Genomic DNA, 13,778 nt, shown 5'->3' on the forward strand with positions numbered 1-13,778 from the left:
TCCACTGTGCACTTGGAAGTGCAGTCACTGTAGATCTGGGGGGGACAATTCCTTGCAAGGAAAATTTAAAAAAGCATTTCTTAATCGTACATCACGGGACACAGAGCCATAGTAATTACTATGTGGGTTATAGGCCACCTTCAGGTGATTGACACTGGCACACCCTAAACAGGAAGTTGCCTCCCTATATAACCTCTCCCACTACTGGGAGTACCTCAGTTTTTTCGCCAGTGTCTAAGGTGTTGGTCACGAGTAAAGATGTGATGTGCTGAGCTCCACTGGAGTAATCCTTGCTGGGGCTAGCTATGCAGCCGGATCCATTTAAAAAGTGTCTTTTCAGGCCGAATTGAATGGTACCCGGGTATCGTGGCGGAAGAAACGAGGTTTAGCCTGTAACGCTTCTCTTTTTAGAGAGCTGGACCCCGGGATCCAGAGCTTTGGTGTTTTCAGCCATAAAGTTTTTACTGGCGGGGTGCTTTACGGGTCCAGGAGTGTGGGTTCCCCGAGGGTCCCCGGTTCCTGAAGGTTTTATAACGGAGCCCACCGTGAGAGGTGAAGATTGGGTCTGTTGGTTTTTACCACAGAAAAAACCCTGCAGTGGGAAAGGTAAGTGGAGGTTTCTAAGGAATTTTTTAATTTTCTTATGAAATGTCTCCTTTAAAAAAGTAAATGTTGTCATGCCTAAGAGTCACCACTGGGGGCTGTATAGAGCACGTACCTTGTCATGCTTTCCTCAAAGATCACGCTGTGTCACAGAAGCAGCAGGCTTCCCTCTGGCGAGCAGCTCAGACCTCCGGTAAGATTGGGGGGATTTTCTTCCACGAAACACCCCCACCTGGACAAAGCTCTCCCCCTCTTCCTGGATAAGGGTGAAGCCAAAAACGATCGGCGATGTCGCTCCGTTTTTTTCACTGCCCCTGCACAGCAGCTTGTTACAGGTCTCCTTCACACCATCACCCCACACACACGCCGATCCTGTCGGATCGGAGGCCCGCGCTGGAAAATACTCTTGAAAAGGGGCAGGGCTTAGCGCGGCGTTGGCGTCCTGCAACGTCCAGTGCGGGAGTATGTTTAAAAGCTCTATTTTTGCTGGCTGCAGATGCCAGAGGGACACAAGAGCAAAAAGGGGCATGTAAGAGGTTGGTAACACAGGCATTCCCTTGGCACATTTACTAATAGCATCAGGCTGAGCGTTAATAGCAGCGGCAGTGGCTGGACTATTGCTCAAGCAGTGGATGCGATTTCTTTTGGTAGTACCTCTGCTTTTGTGCATCGGGCTAAGGTCAGAAGAAGGGGTTGAAACACCCCCAAAAAGGGTTAAAAGGGTCTCCCTCAAGCTCCGGAAAGCCTACTCATCTCTACAATGGCATCCTCCCCTGAGAGGGGGTGGCTGGTCAGAGTGAGCATCAGGGCCATGAAATGTTTGCAACTGTTTTCAACACTGCAGCCCCTGTCTATATTACTAAAGAGGTCTTTTTTCTCAGCCATGATATGATTGGAAAAAAGGTTAGCAGCTTTAATCGCATCCCAGTGTGGGACAAAATAGGACAGGTTCCCTTCCATTACCCAGAACCCTCAAACTGAGGAACTGGGGGCGGGAGAAGATGAATTCCCTCAGGGGACCGTGGTAAGGCTGATGACTCCTCTTCTGAGGGGTCAAATGCGGGGGGGGCTCAGCTTCACAATCTGTAAGATTGATGGTGCAGTTTCTCACTGAATGGTCCGCTCCACATTTATGTACCCTTAACTGAGTATTTGGGTTCGCTAAAGCCTCCTCAAGCTGTGCATGCCTTTCCTGTCCATTCATTGCTGGAAAAAAGCTTTTTGTATATGAGTGGGATCACCCAGATAAGCATTTTTTCCCTCCTAAAAAGTTTTTCACACTTTTTCCTATGGAGGAAAAAATTCACTAAAAGTGAGGTATACCAGCAACTGACGCTGCTATATCCTCTGTGAATAAAAGTTTGACTTGTCCGGCAGACAATGCTCAAATGCTTAGGGACCCAATGGATAAAAAGGCGAAATTCCTATTAATAAACACTTTTTTCTCTGGCAGGTTGAGTGTTTCAGCCTGCGTTAACAGTAATTGGTCAATCCTTGAGATACCAGTTTAAACAGGTGCTCAAGGTTATCCTGTTCAGCAGGCCTGGGATCTGGCAAGCTACTAGCAGCTTTATGTTTGCAATAGTTACTATGAGAGATTCTGTCCTTCAGGCCTCGCGCCTTTCGCTAAGCGCCATGCAAGAAGCTCCTGGTTAGTCCTCCTTTTTGTGGTGAAACGGCTTTTTGGGGATGATTTGGGTAATACATCCAAAGAATTTCTAGTGGAAAAAGGACCCCTTTGCCATTTAAGAAAAGGAGTAAATGTATTTCATTTTAACAAGCTTCTTCTCCAGTGCCAGGGGCATCAGCCTCCAGGCAGTCAAGACGGCCTGCGCCGCCAAGTTCAAGAGGTAATCCTCTGGGTCAACCCCAGGGACAAAAGAAGTCTTGGGGAGGAACCCTACAAAGTACTAAAGCCTCCTTATGAGGAGGCGCCCCGCTCCCTCGAGTAGGGGGAATACTTCTGCAGTTCCCAAGGGTCTGGCAGGAAGAGTGTCGAGACAGATGGGGGACTTCCTCAATAGCTCCAGGGTACAAACTGGAGTTCCAAGAGTTCCTAGAGTTCCTGTCTCCTCGTTTTCTCAGATCAAACGTTCCTAAGGATTCAGAGAAAAGGAAGTCTTTCTTTCAAGCATTGGACCATCTTTTGGCAAAAAGTGATCATGGTGGTCCCCATGTAAGAGCAGAGGTTGGGGTTTTGTTCAAACCTTTTTTCATGGTGCCAAAACCGAATGGACATTCTGGATCTCAAAATCTAAATCGGTTCTTGAATATCCGCTCTTTTTTTGCACGGAGTCAATCCAATCAGTTGTCTCCATCCTACAAGGAGGAGAACTTCTGGCGTCAATCGACATCAAGGATGCATACCTCCATGTGCCTATTTCTCCACTCACCAGTAATATCTACTTTTCAAGGTAGAAAATCTTAATTTTCAGTTTGTAGCTCTGATTTGCGGTCTAGCTACTGCACCTTGAGTGTTTACAAAGGTTCTGTCCCCTCCTCCGCCAGATTAAGGGCCCAAGGTATAACGATTATAGTTTACTTAGACGATCTGCTCTTGATAGACCAGTCAGTAGCCTGCTTAGAACAACGTATGGTCACCACATTCAACTACCTGGAATACCTAGGTTGGATTCTCAACCTAGAGAAATCTTCCTTAAAACCATGAAGAAGGCTAAAATACTTGGGTCTGATCATAGATACACCCAGAAAAAGGCATTCTTGCCCCAGGCAAAGATCAGCGCCATAAAGGAACTGATTCAGGTGGTCAGAGCAAGATGAATCCTTCTTTTCAGCTTTGCATGTGGTTGTTGGGCTAGATGGTGGCTTCATTTGAGGCCGTTCCTTATGCTCAGTTTCATTCGAGACTGCTGCAAAACAGTATCCTATTGGCTTGGAACAAGAAGGTTCAAGCTCTAGATTTCCCAGTGTGTCTGACTCCAAAGGTGCGCCAGAGCCTCAATTTATGGTTAATAACCAAAAATCTGCAAAGGGTAAAATCCTTCCTACAGTTACCTGGGAAGTGGTAACAACATATGCCAACCTTTTTTTGGTTGGGGAGCAGTCCTGGAAGAGGCAACTGTCCAAGAGAAGTGGTCCAGATCAGAAATGACCTTGCCCATTAACATTCTAGAGATTCGGGCAGAGCTCTTGGTCCTGAGGGTCTGAATGTTCAGTTTACGGAATTGTCCTGTCAGGATCCAATCCGACAATGCCACAGCAATGGCCTATATCAATCACCAAGGGGGCACAAGAAGTTGTGCGGCCCAGAGAGAGGTGAATCATATCCTATCTTGGGCAGAAAACAATGTACTTTGCCTATCGGCAGTCTTCATTCTAGGAATAGAAAATTGGCAGGCGGACTACTTGAGTCGCCAGCAGTTGTTCCCGGGAGAATGGTTCCTTCACCACGATATCTATCTGTCAATATGTCAAAGATGGGGGATCCCAGACGTAGATCTGTTTGCGTCCAGGTTCAACAAAGAAATCGACAACTTTGTGTCAAGAACAAAGGATCCGCTAGCATGCGGAACAGATGCCTTGCTGTTCTTGTGGAATCAGTTCTCACTGATTTATGCATTCCCTCCTATTCTGCCTGCGTCCACGACTTCTTCGCAGGATCAAGCAGGAAGGGAAATCGGTGATTCTTGTGGCCGAGCAGATCTTGGTATGCAGAGATCTTATGGATGGCGGTAGGGGTTCCATGGACCCTACCACCACGTCAAGACCTTCTCTCGCAAGGGCCGGTATTCCATTCTACCTTACAAACACTAAATTTAACGGTTTGGCTATTGAGACCCACATTCTGAAGAAACGTGAGATGTCAAGTTCAGTGGTATATACCTTGGTTAATGCAAGGAAGCCGGCCTCCAGAAATACATATTATAGAGTCTGGAAGGCATATGTCTCCTGGGATGAATCCAGGGGTTGGCACCCCAGGAGGTATGTCCTAGATAGAATCCTTGACTTTCTGCAGATGGGGTTAGAAATGAAGCTGGCCTTGAGTACTTTCAAAGGCCAGGTCTTGGCCTTATCGGTATTGTTTCAACGACCACTTGCTTCACATTCTTTGGTTCGTAGTTTTTTTAGGGTGTAACGCGGCTTAATCCCCCGGTTAGGTCACCCCTGAACCCTTGGGACTTGAGTTTAGTTCTGTCGGCGTTACAAAAACAGCCTTTTTGAGCCAATGCAACATATTCCCTTGGTCCTTTTGACAAGGAAACTAGTTTTTCTGGTAACCATATCCTCTACAAGAAGGGTATCGGAGTTGGCTGCCCTTTCTTGTGAAGAGCAATATTATTATTCAAGGATAAAGTAGTATTGCGTCTTCATCCTAACTTTCTACTGAAGGTAGTGTCAGGTTTTTATCTAAACCAGGATGTTGTTCTACCTTCATTTTTTTCCAGAAACCTGTTCTATGGAAGAAAAATCACTACATTCTCTTGATGTGGTGAGAGCAGTCAAGGTCTACTTAAAGGCGACTGCTCAGATTTGAAAAACAGATGTTTTGTTTGTGTTGCCTGAAGGTCCTAAAAGAGGACAGGCAGCATCGAAATCTACTATTTATAAATGGATTGGACATGCAATCATTCTAGCTTATGGTTTAAAGAGGTAGCTTCCACCCTCTCAAATCAAAGCGCACTCCTCTAGGGCTGTTAGTGCTTCGGGGCAGTGCATCACCAAGCCTCCATGGCTCAAATCTGCAAGGCCGCAACTTGGTCTTCAGTTTATACATTTACCAGATTCTATCAGGTGGATGTAAAAAGACATGAGGATGTCGCCGTTGGGCGCAGTGTACTGCAGGGCAGCAGTTTAAGTCCTCCGATCTCATGTTGCCCTACTTTTGTTGTGTCTACCTCCCCTCAGTTGGCATTGCTCTGGGGCATCCCACATAGTAATTACTATGGCTCTGTGTCCCATGATATACGATTAAGAAAATAGGATTTTTATAACAGCTTACCTGTAAAATCCTTTTTCTTTGAAGTACATCACGGGACACAGAGGTCCCTCCCTTCTTTCTGGTATACATGTGTATTGCTTTGCTACAAAAACTGAGGTACTCCCAGTAGTGGGAGGTGTTATACAGGGAGGCAACTTCCTGTTTAGGGTGTGCCAGTGTCCATCACCTGAAGGTGGCCTATAACCCAGATAGTAATTACTATGGCTCTGTGTCCCGTGATGTACTTCAAAGAAAAGGATTTTACAGGTAAGCTGTTATAAAAATCCTATTTTTTGCTTGCACATGATTGGATGATATAAATCAGCAGAGCTTCATCTCATTCAGATCTTCCCCTCATTTCAGATCTTCCCCTCCGATCTACAGCGACTGCACTTGGAGTGCACTTGTAGTGCACAGTGGATTTTCTTTTAGTAAATCAACCCCATTGATACCACTTTACGTGGGTCCAGAAACATTTTACAGAGCTCATCCTTCGCAAAGGCAACCTGTTATATTGGAAGTTTTCAGAGGCTTTGGGGATATAAAGAAATGTGTAATTCATCATTAACCACTTGCTGACCATATAACTTGGATATATGGCGGCAAGGTGGCACTGCTGCGCCAGATCACGTACCTAGTACGTGATCGAACACTTCCGGGTCTGGGGCATGAATGGGCGCCGGTGGTGATTATACACAGTGGGAGCTGATCTGCGGGTACCGCGGGCTTTATGTCCGCAGGCACCCGCCGATCATCCAGCATAGAGGCAGAGCGGTGGTCTGCCTATGTAAACAAGGCAGATTGCTGTTCTAACAGAAGGGAAAACATGGCTCCTGTGTCTCTGCAAAGCAGGGACATGGATCCATGTCTTCCCCTAGTAAAAGCACCTCCCACAGTATGCTGAAACACTAGCTAGGAACACAATTAAGCCTTTCATCGCCCCTGATGTTAACCCCTTCTCTGCCAGTGTCATTAATGCAGTGACAGTGCATATTTTTAGCACTGATCATTGTATTAGTGTCACTGGTCCTCAGAAAGTGTCAGATTGTCACTGATACTAGTAAAAAATAAATAAAAATATCCTATAGTTTGTAGATGCTATAGCCTTTGCCCAAACCTATCAATATACACTTATTGAGATTTTTTTTATTAAAAATATGTAGCAGAATACATGTTGGCCTAAATTTTATGAAAAAAGTTGATTTTTTTTATTGGATATGTTTTATAGCAGAAAGTAAAGAATATTATTGATTTTTTTTCAAAATTATCTTTTTTTTTTTGTTTATCCACTTCCCGCCGAGCGTACGCAGATGTGCGGCCTCGGCTTTCGGGGGTTATACCGGGACGATGCCCGCAGGTGCAGGCATCATCCAGGTACCGTCTTTTAGAGTGGGCGATCGGCTTTCCAGGTATAGCAACCGATGAGGCTAAAGGCCGCTCGGCTGTTATCCCGAAGGAGCTGGAGGGGACATCCCCGCCTCCCGCCGCTCTGAGCCCAAAAAAATTGGGCTAACTTTACGTTTTCGTTTTTTAAGTTCATAAAAGTGTCTTTTTTTCCCAAAAAGTTGCGTTTAAAACACCGCAGCCCAAATACCGTGTGACATAAAATATTGCAACAATTGCCATTTTATTCTCTAGTTTCTCTGCTAAAAAAATATAATGTTTGGGGGTTCTAAGTAATTTTCTAGCAAAAAATACAGATTTTAACTTGTAAACACCAAATGTCAGAAATAGGCTTAGTCATGAAAGGGTTAAAGTGCAAAAAATTAAAAGCACAGATGTGATTAAATACCACCAAAAGAAAGCTCTTTTTGTGGGAAAAGAATGACATAAATTTTGTTTGGGTACAGCATTGCACGACCGTGCAATTGTCTGTTAAAGTAACACTAAAGGTTTGTTTGTTAAAAAAAAAAAAAAAAAAATATCATACTTACCTCCACTATGCAGCTCGTTTTGCACAGAGTGGCCCCGAACCTCCTCTTCTGGGGTCCCCCGTCGGCTCTCGCGGCTCCTCCGCACATCAGATAACCCCCCCCGGGAGAAGCGCTCTCCCGGGGGGTTACCCTGTTGGTGCGCTCCCGAGTCAACATTTGGCGTTCATAGAAACCGAATGCAGGACTCGGCCCGGCCCCCCAGAGCCTGCGTCATTGGATTTGATTGGCAGCAGCGGGAGCCAATGGCTCCACTGCTATCAATCTATCCAATCAAGAGCCGAGAACCCCGGGCAGAGAGAGAGCGTGTCCCCGTGGGTCAAGTTCCAGGGTTCAGGTAAGTGAAACGGTGCTGTATCACAAAAAATGGTCTGGAGGTAAATCTTCTGGAGGTTAAGTGGTTAAAGTGCAATTATATTTTAGGAAGCTAAAATATTGAAATATAATACATGCATGTGGTAATATAATGTAGGTGCTGTAAATCGAAAAGTCCTTTATAAGCTGTTAGGGATGTTGGTAAAAACTGCAAAGTTCCCATTAAATGCAAGCTCTCGTCAGCCACTTATGTAACTCCTTTGTAGTTATTCTCCTTTGATCTCACTCCGCTGATGCCCAAGCCAGGTTTCCTTCCTCTGGCAGAGGTTTGGGATATGTTCCAAAATGACAGCGTGACAGGGGAGTTGGAAGCGTTGACAGAAATCTTCACCATCAAAGGCTGTTCATCCCCCACGTGACACTGCATACCATGGCTCTGCCAAGGAAACAAATGAAGGCTTCTGGTTTAGCAGCGTGCCATTGGCTCATCTCTCGCCATGCTTTGCAAAACATAAGAAATTTCTCATGCAGTTCTTTTTCCTGCATTAGCTGAATGAGGGAAAGGGGCCAAATTAGACATGGGGTGTTGCATTTCAGGGTTGATATTTACCTGTCCTCCCTGAATACCAATGTGCACACTCCTGCTCTTTGTAGCTGGTTATGTACAACTTTTTAGCTGTATTTTTCTGCTTTCAGACCTTTCCAAGTGTCGCTAGAAAACCCACACGTGATCGAGAAACACCAGATTTGGGTCGGAGTTGTTCCCCAGGGTCCTGATGGAGCTAAGCTGAGCTCTGCGTATGACAGAAGGTTTGTTATCCTGGTCTGAGAGTCACACTCATGCTGTGCTGGGTTTGACCCCTGTTTAAAGAGAACCTGTTTAAAACTCTTGTGTTCTGGTACACTTGGGGGGGGTTTAAAAGAGAAGTATGAGTTTTTTGCCTATTCGTACTTACCTAGGTGGGTGCAGCATCAGACCGATGCCCCCCGGCTTCTCTGCACTGAGAATCGAGCCACCGAATGCCCTCTCGCTCCAGAGTGGAGAGATGCTGACTGTCAGTCAGCATCGCTTCTGCTCTGCTCCTCCACGCTCATTGGAGCGTTGAGCTGTGGAGGGGCGGGGAGCGGCTGTCTCAGCGGCTCAATGAGACTGCCATCAGTCAAGGCAGCTGGCGGATCCAGACTTCGGAAGTCGGGATGATGCGGTGCCTCCACTAATTGCATTGACGTCAGCGGAGAGCGGACTTTAAACCGCTCTCCGCTGGAGCGGACTTCAGACCGCTCTCCGCTGAAAACGGGTCACAGGAGTGCAAAACGAATTGCACTCCTGTGACCCTTAGGAGAAGCCCAGCCTAAAACACTCAGGCTGGGCTTCTCCTTTACTAAAACTGGTGCACGCAGAATCTGGTGCAGCTGTACATAGTAACCAATCGGCTTCTAGGTTTTTGTCAAAGCTTAAAGCGGTTGTATACCCGCTGGCTTTTTTTTTTTTTCCTACACCTGCAAGGGAAACGGCATAATGAGCTAGTATGCACCGCATACTAGCTCATTATGAGATACTTACCTTAGAACAAGGCGCCAGCATCTCACCCGGTCCACGCCGAGGGAGCTGACATTTCCCCTTGGCGTGTCTTCCGGGTATCGCGGCTCCGGCGCTGTGAGTGGCTGGAGCCGCGATGTTATCACTCCCGTGCATGTGCATGGGAGACTTCTGTCCGGCAAGCTCCGGAGTTTGCCGGGCTGTCAGCCGAGAATCCCCTGTGCGCATGTGCCGCTGCAGTCAGCAGCTCATTGCGAGGGGAATATATCCTAAACCGTACAGGTTTAGGAGATATTTTTTTACTTACAGGTAAGCCTTATTATAGGCTTACCTGTAGGTAAAAGTTAAAAAAAAAAAGTATACAACCGCTTTAAAGTCTATACTATACTCGCCTTGAATCTGGCAATCGGCCGCCCCCTGCACTCACCGCCGGCCACTGACATCTTGCAGCGCTGACGTTGGCCGGGCCGAGATGACGTCACTTCCTCACATGTGATGGAGTTCCATCAGATTCGGAATTGCTGAATTTGTGCAATGAGCTTCACTTTCACAGCTTACTGTACAGGGAGTTAAGTAGCTTTTAATGCAAAAGAGACAAAGCATGTCTCTTCTGCATAAAAAAATCCTTCCTGTCCGCCCATTTTCATTGTGGAGCCTAAAGTTCCGCTTTAATTGAACAAGGTGACGTTAGAAGCTGATTGGTTTCTATGCAGAGCTGCCCCAGATTTTGCACACTCCAGTTTTATGTAAATCAACTCCTCTGTGTCCACTTATGTTTGAGAATTCCCATTCTGTGCACAGGTAGTTGATTTTTGCAAGAGTTGGAAACATGCTAGTTTCAGGGACGGTAGGGATTAAAGCGGTTGTAAAGGCACAAGTTTTTTTACCTTCATGCATTCTATACTTGAAGGTAAAAAACCTTCTGTGGGGAGCAGCCCCTCCTAATTCTTACTTGAGCCTCCTCTCGATCCAGCGATGCCCACGTGCCTGATTTTGGCAGCAGTGGGATCAGGAGATGGAGGGGGCACCCAGCACAGGAGGGAGGGGCCAAGAGCGTTGGCATGAGACCCGAGAAGAGGAGGATCTGGGCTGCTCTGTGCAAAACCATTACACAGAGCAGGTAAACATAACACGTTTGTTATTATTAAAAAAAAAAAATACAAGACTTTAATACCACTTTAATGCCTTTAGCTACAACCCAATGGACAATATTGATCCAGTAATCCATATGCAAGCATTGCTGGATCATACAGCCTCTTCTTTGGTGCACAAGGAGTTAAAGCAGTGGTTCTCAACCTCAGTCCTCAAGTACCCCCTAATGAGCCATGTTTTCATGTTTTCCTTTACTTTGCACAGCTGCTTTAAACCAATATCGCTGACATGATATTGATAAGAGCTATTTTATCTGAGGGAAGTTCCCAAAACTTGGCCTGTTTGGGGTACTTGAGGACTGAGGTTGAGAACCACTGAATTAAAGTGATTGTAAAGTCTCGTTTTTTTCCCCTATAAAAATAATAAACATGTTATACATGCCTGCCCTGTTGCAGTAGACTTGCACAGAGCAGCCTGGATCCTCCTCTTCTCGGGTCCCTCTTCTATAATCCTGGCTCCCCCCACAGCAAGCAGCTTGCCTTGGGGGTACCCGAGCTGAGTCACAGCTCCCTGCGTCCATTCAGACACAGCGCCCCGACCTAGCCCCGTATCCTCTCTCTCCTGATTGGCTAGTTGACTTTGACAGCAGTGGGAGCTAATGGTGCCACTGCTGTGTCTCAGTCAATCAGGAAGGAGAATCTCGGACGGCTGAGACACTCATGGACATCGCTGAACAGAGAGGGACCTCAGGTAAGTATTAGGGGGGCTGCTGCACACAGAAGGCTTTTTTTTTTTTTTTTACCTTTACAAGCCCTTTAAAGTACACACGTCATGAGAGTATTATGTTGGCTGCCATTGCTAACATCTCATTTTGAGACAGCTAGTCTCCAGGTTATCAGGCTGATGAGTTGGCTTCTTAGTCACCTAATTAGAGTATGTATAGCGATAAGGACCTTGGAAAGTTTTTGACTCATGTAGATATTTCTTGCCCTAGACAAATGATTAAAATGTTTTTACAGCATAGAAACTAGCTAATGACTTTCTAATGGCAGTTATACTATATTATTTTATCCAGTGATGACAGGTTCTCTTTACTCATAACTACTCTTCTGAAACGAGATCACTGTGGGGAAGATTTACTAAAACTGGAGAGTGCAAAATCTGGTGTAGCTCTGCAAAGAGACCAATTGGCTTCTAACTTCAGCTTGTTCAATTAAGCTTTTACAAGAAAACTTGGAAGCCGATTGGTTTCTATGCCGAGCTACACCAGATTCTACATTTAAGTTTTAGTAAATCAACCCCTGTCTAAGTTTTTTACTGAGGTTCTATGGCCTCATGCCCACTTGAGCTCAAAAACACCCGTTTTACTGGCAGTTGACGTGTATTTGTTTTTTTCCCTGACTCTGAATGCCCCTCCATGTTAGCCTGTATGTCCATGTGCACACAGGCATTTACAGGAGTTTAGAGGGAGAAAAAACAAAAAAACAAAAAAAAAAAAAACTCATCACTTGTGCGTTCAAGAGAGGAGTTTTTTAGTTTTAAGAAAAAAAAAAAAACACCAAAACTCGCCTACACATGCCTAAGCGCTAGGCACGTTTATTCATGTCAATGTCCAGAATAAATTATAATTCCGGCCAACGAAACGAATAAACTTCTAAGCGCTAGACGCGCCTAAACGCGTTTGCAAAAACACATTTTTGAAACGGCTTTTCTCCTACCAGGAGAAAAGCATTTGCAAAAACCCCAATGTGAATGAGGCCTAAATGTAAATTTACTTATTAAAATTAAAGCGTTAGCGTCTTAACAAAGATGAAAAGGTAAATGCCCTGCACCATCCCCACTCCCCATCACCGCCATACTTACTGACAGCACTGACCACCCTCCCCACTGGAGGAAAGTACAGCAGGACAGCGGGGACTGGGGGTGGAGATGGTGCAGGGTGTTTACCTTTTCATCTCTTTTCTGAAAAGGAGAATTAACACTTAAATGTCCTTGTTATGAAGTAAAAAGGTTGTGACTCTAATCTAAAAAGTGTAAGGCCCTATGTGCAACACGCAAAATTGCGTGCAAACCGATTAACCAATTTTGAGAGCAGTAACGCGAAAGTGTGAATGCAGCCTAAGAGTATATGACACTTGGGGCTCTGCATTGAGACAAGTACACACTATAGAGGGATATGCTCTGTTCATATTTCATGTCTGAGGTATACAGCCACTTTTTAAAGAAGTTATTTTTTGTGTAAGGAAGTCGATTAGTCTACAATGATAAATCGGGGCATACTGTGTCTGTCTTCATCTGGCTCCAAGATGACTCGCTTTGTGGTAAGGCCAATGACTAGATATCATTCATGGTGATTTCTGCTTTCCTATCTTTCAGATTTTCGACAGATTACTTATCATCTCTTGGAATGACAATTGGTAATAAATAGCCCTTTTGTTTGTTAACAATTTGATTGTATTAAAGTAAAGCTGTCACAATCCTGGGTGATCCAGATCCGAGCAAATCTCGAACATGTGCACAGTCATGGCTTTATGTAAATCACATCCTATATGCAAAATCACATCTTGTATGCAAAATTAAATCCCACGACTAATATGTCATGTGGATCTAGACAGCGGGAAGTTTGCAAACTTCCACTTCTGTAAAAGTCAAGCTTGTAACAGATGCTGTTGATTTTGTGTTTCATACAATTATGCTATATATCCTTTTATTCAAAGTTCAAGATTTAAGAGAGTACAAAAACAAAGTCATGTGGAACACCAAACAAAGAAGTATCATGTTATACACCCACCCCACCACCCCCCCAATGCCATTTGAAGAGGCAATAATAGACATATACGTGATCCAAAAAGAGCATCATACAAAAAAGAAAAGTAAGGCCAACTGTGCATTGCACACCATAGCCAAGTAATGGATCCAGTACTTTTTTTTTTTTTTTAATCTGGTCCAGTTCAGTCCAGTCATGTGATTCTGAAGCTTCAGCTCCCTGGTGTAATGGAGCACTTAGCAGCGGCTGTGAATTCCAAAAACTGTGGTGTCATCCATAAGCTCCTATGGCCCAGCCATTGTCTGCACTTCCCTGCTTTCCCCTGCAGCAGCCAATCACTGTCACAGGGGAGTCGGAGCTGCCGGATCACGTGACTGGACCATCATGAGAAAGATATAGAGCTGTCATTGATGACCTTCTGAAAATCTAGTTGCCTAGCCATTCCAGGATTTAAAGTTGAGGGAAAGGCGACACAACCGCTTATTTGTTAAATTATGCTTCTCCTTTGCTCTGAACCTCTCTGCTTTCTAAATCTTTTTTTTTTTTTTTTATTTGAGTTTCTCTGTGTTCATGTGACCGCAAAGCTGGTGG

The 13,778-nt window shown here is 45.1% G+C and overlaps 1 protein-coding gene across 2 annotated transcripts in view; it reads left to right on the plus strand.

Annotated features, from left to right (window-relative positions):
* Positions 1-13,778, plus strand: part of RTEL1 (regulator of telomere elongation helicase 1) — a 283,430-nt gene that overhangs the window by 80,549 nt on the left and 189,103 nt on the right. For both annotated transcript variants that reach the window (XM_073607371.1, XM_073607372.1), the window contains exons 17-18: positions 8,485-8,598; positions 12,797-12,837. In XM_073607371.1, the coding sequence (XP_073463472.1) occupies positions 8,485-8,598; positions 12,797-12,837 (155 nt within the window). The remainder of the gene's footprint in view (positions 1-8,484; positions 8,599-12,796; positions 12,838-13,778) is intronic.

The sequence above is a fragment of the Aquarana catesbeiana genome, linkage group LG12 (assembly GCF_042186555.1).
Source record: "Aquarana catesbeiana isolate 2022-GZ linkage group LG12, ASM4218655v1, whole genome shotgun sequence".
In the NCBI taxonomy this organism is placed as follows: domain Eukaryota; kingdom Metazoa; phylum Chordata; class Amphibia; order Anura; family Ranidae; genus Aquarana; species Aquarana catesbeiana.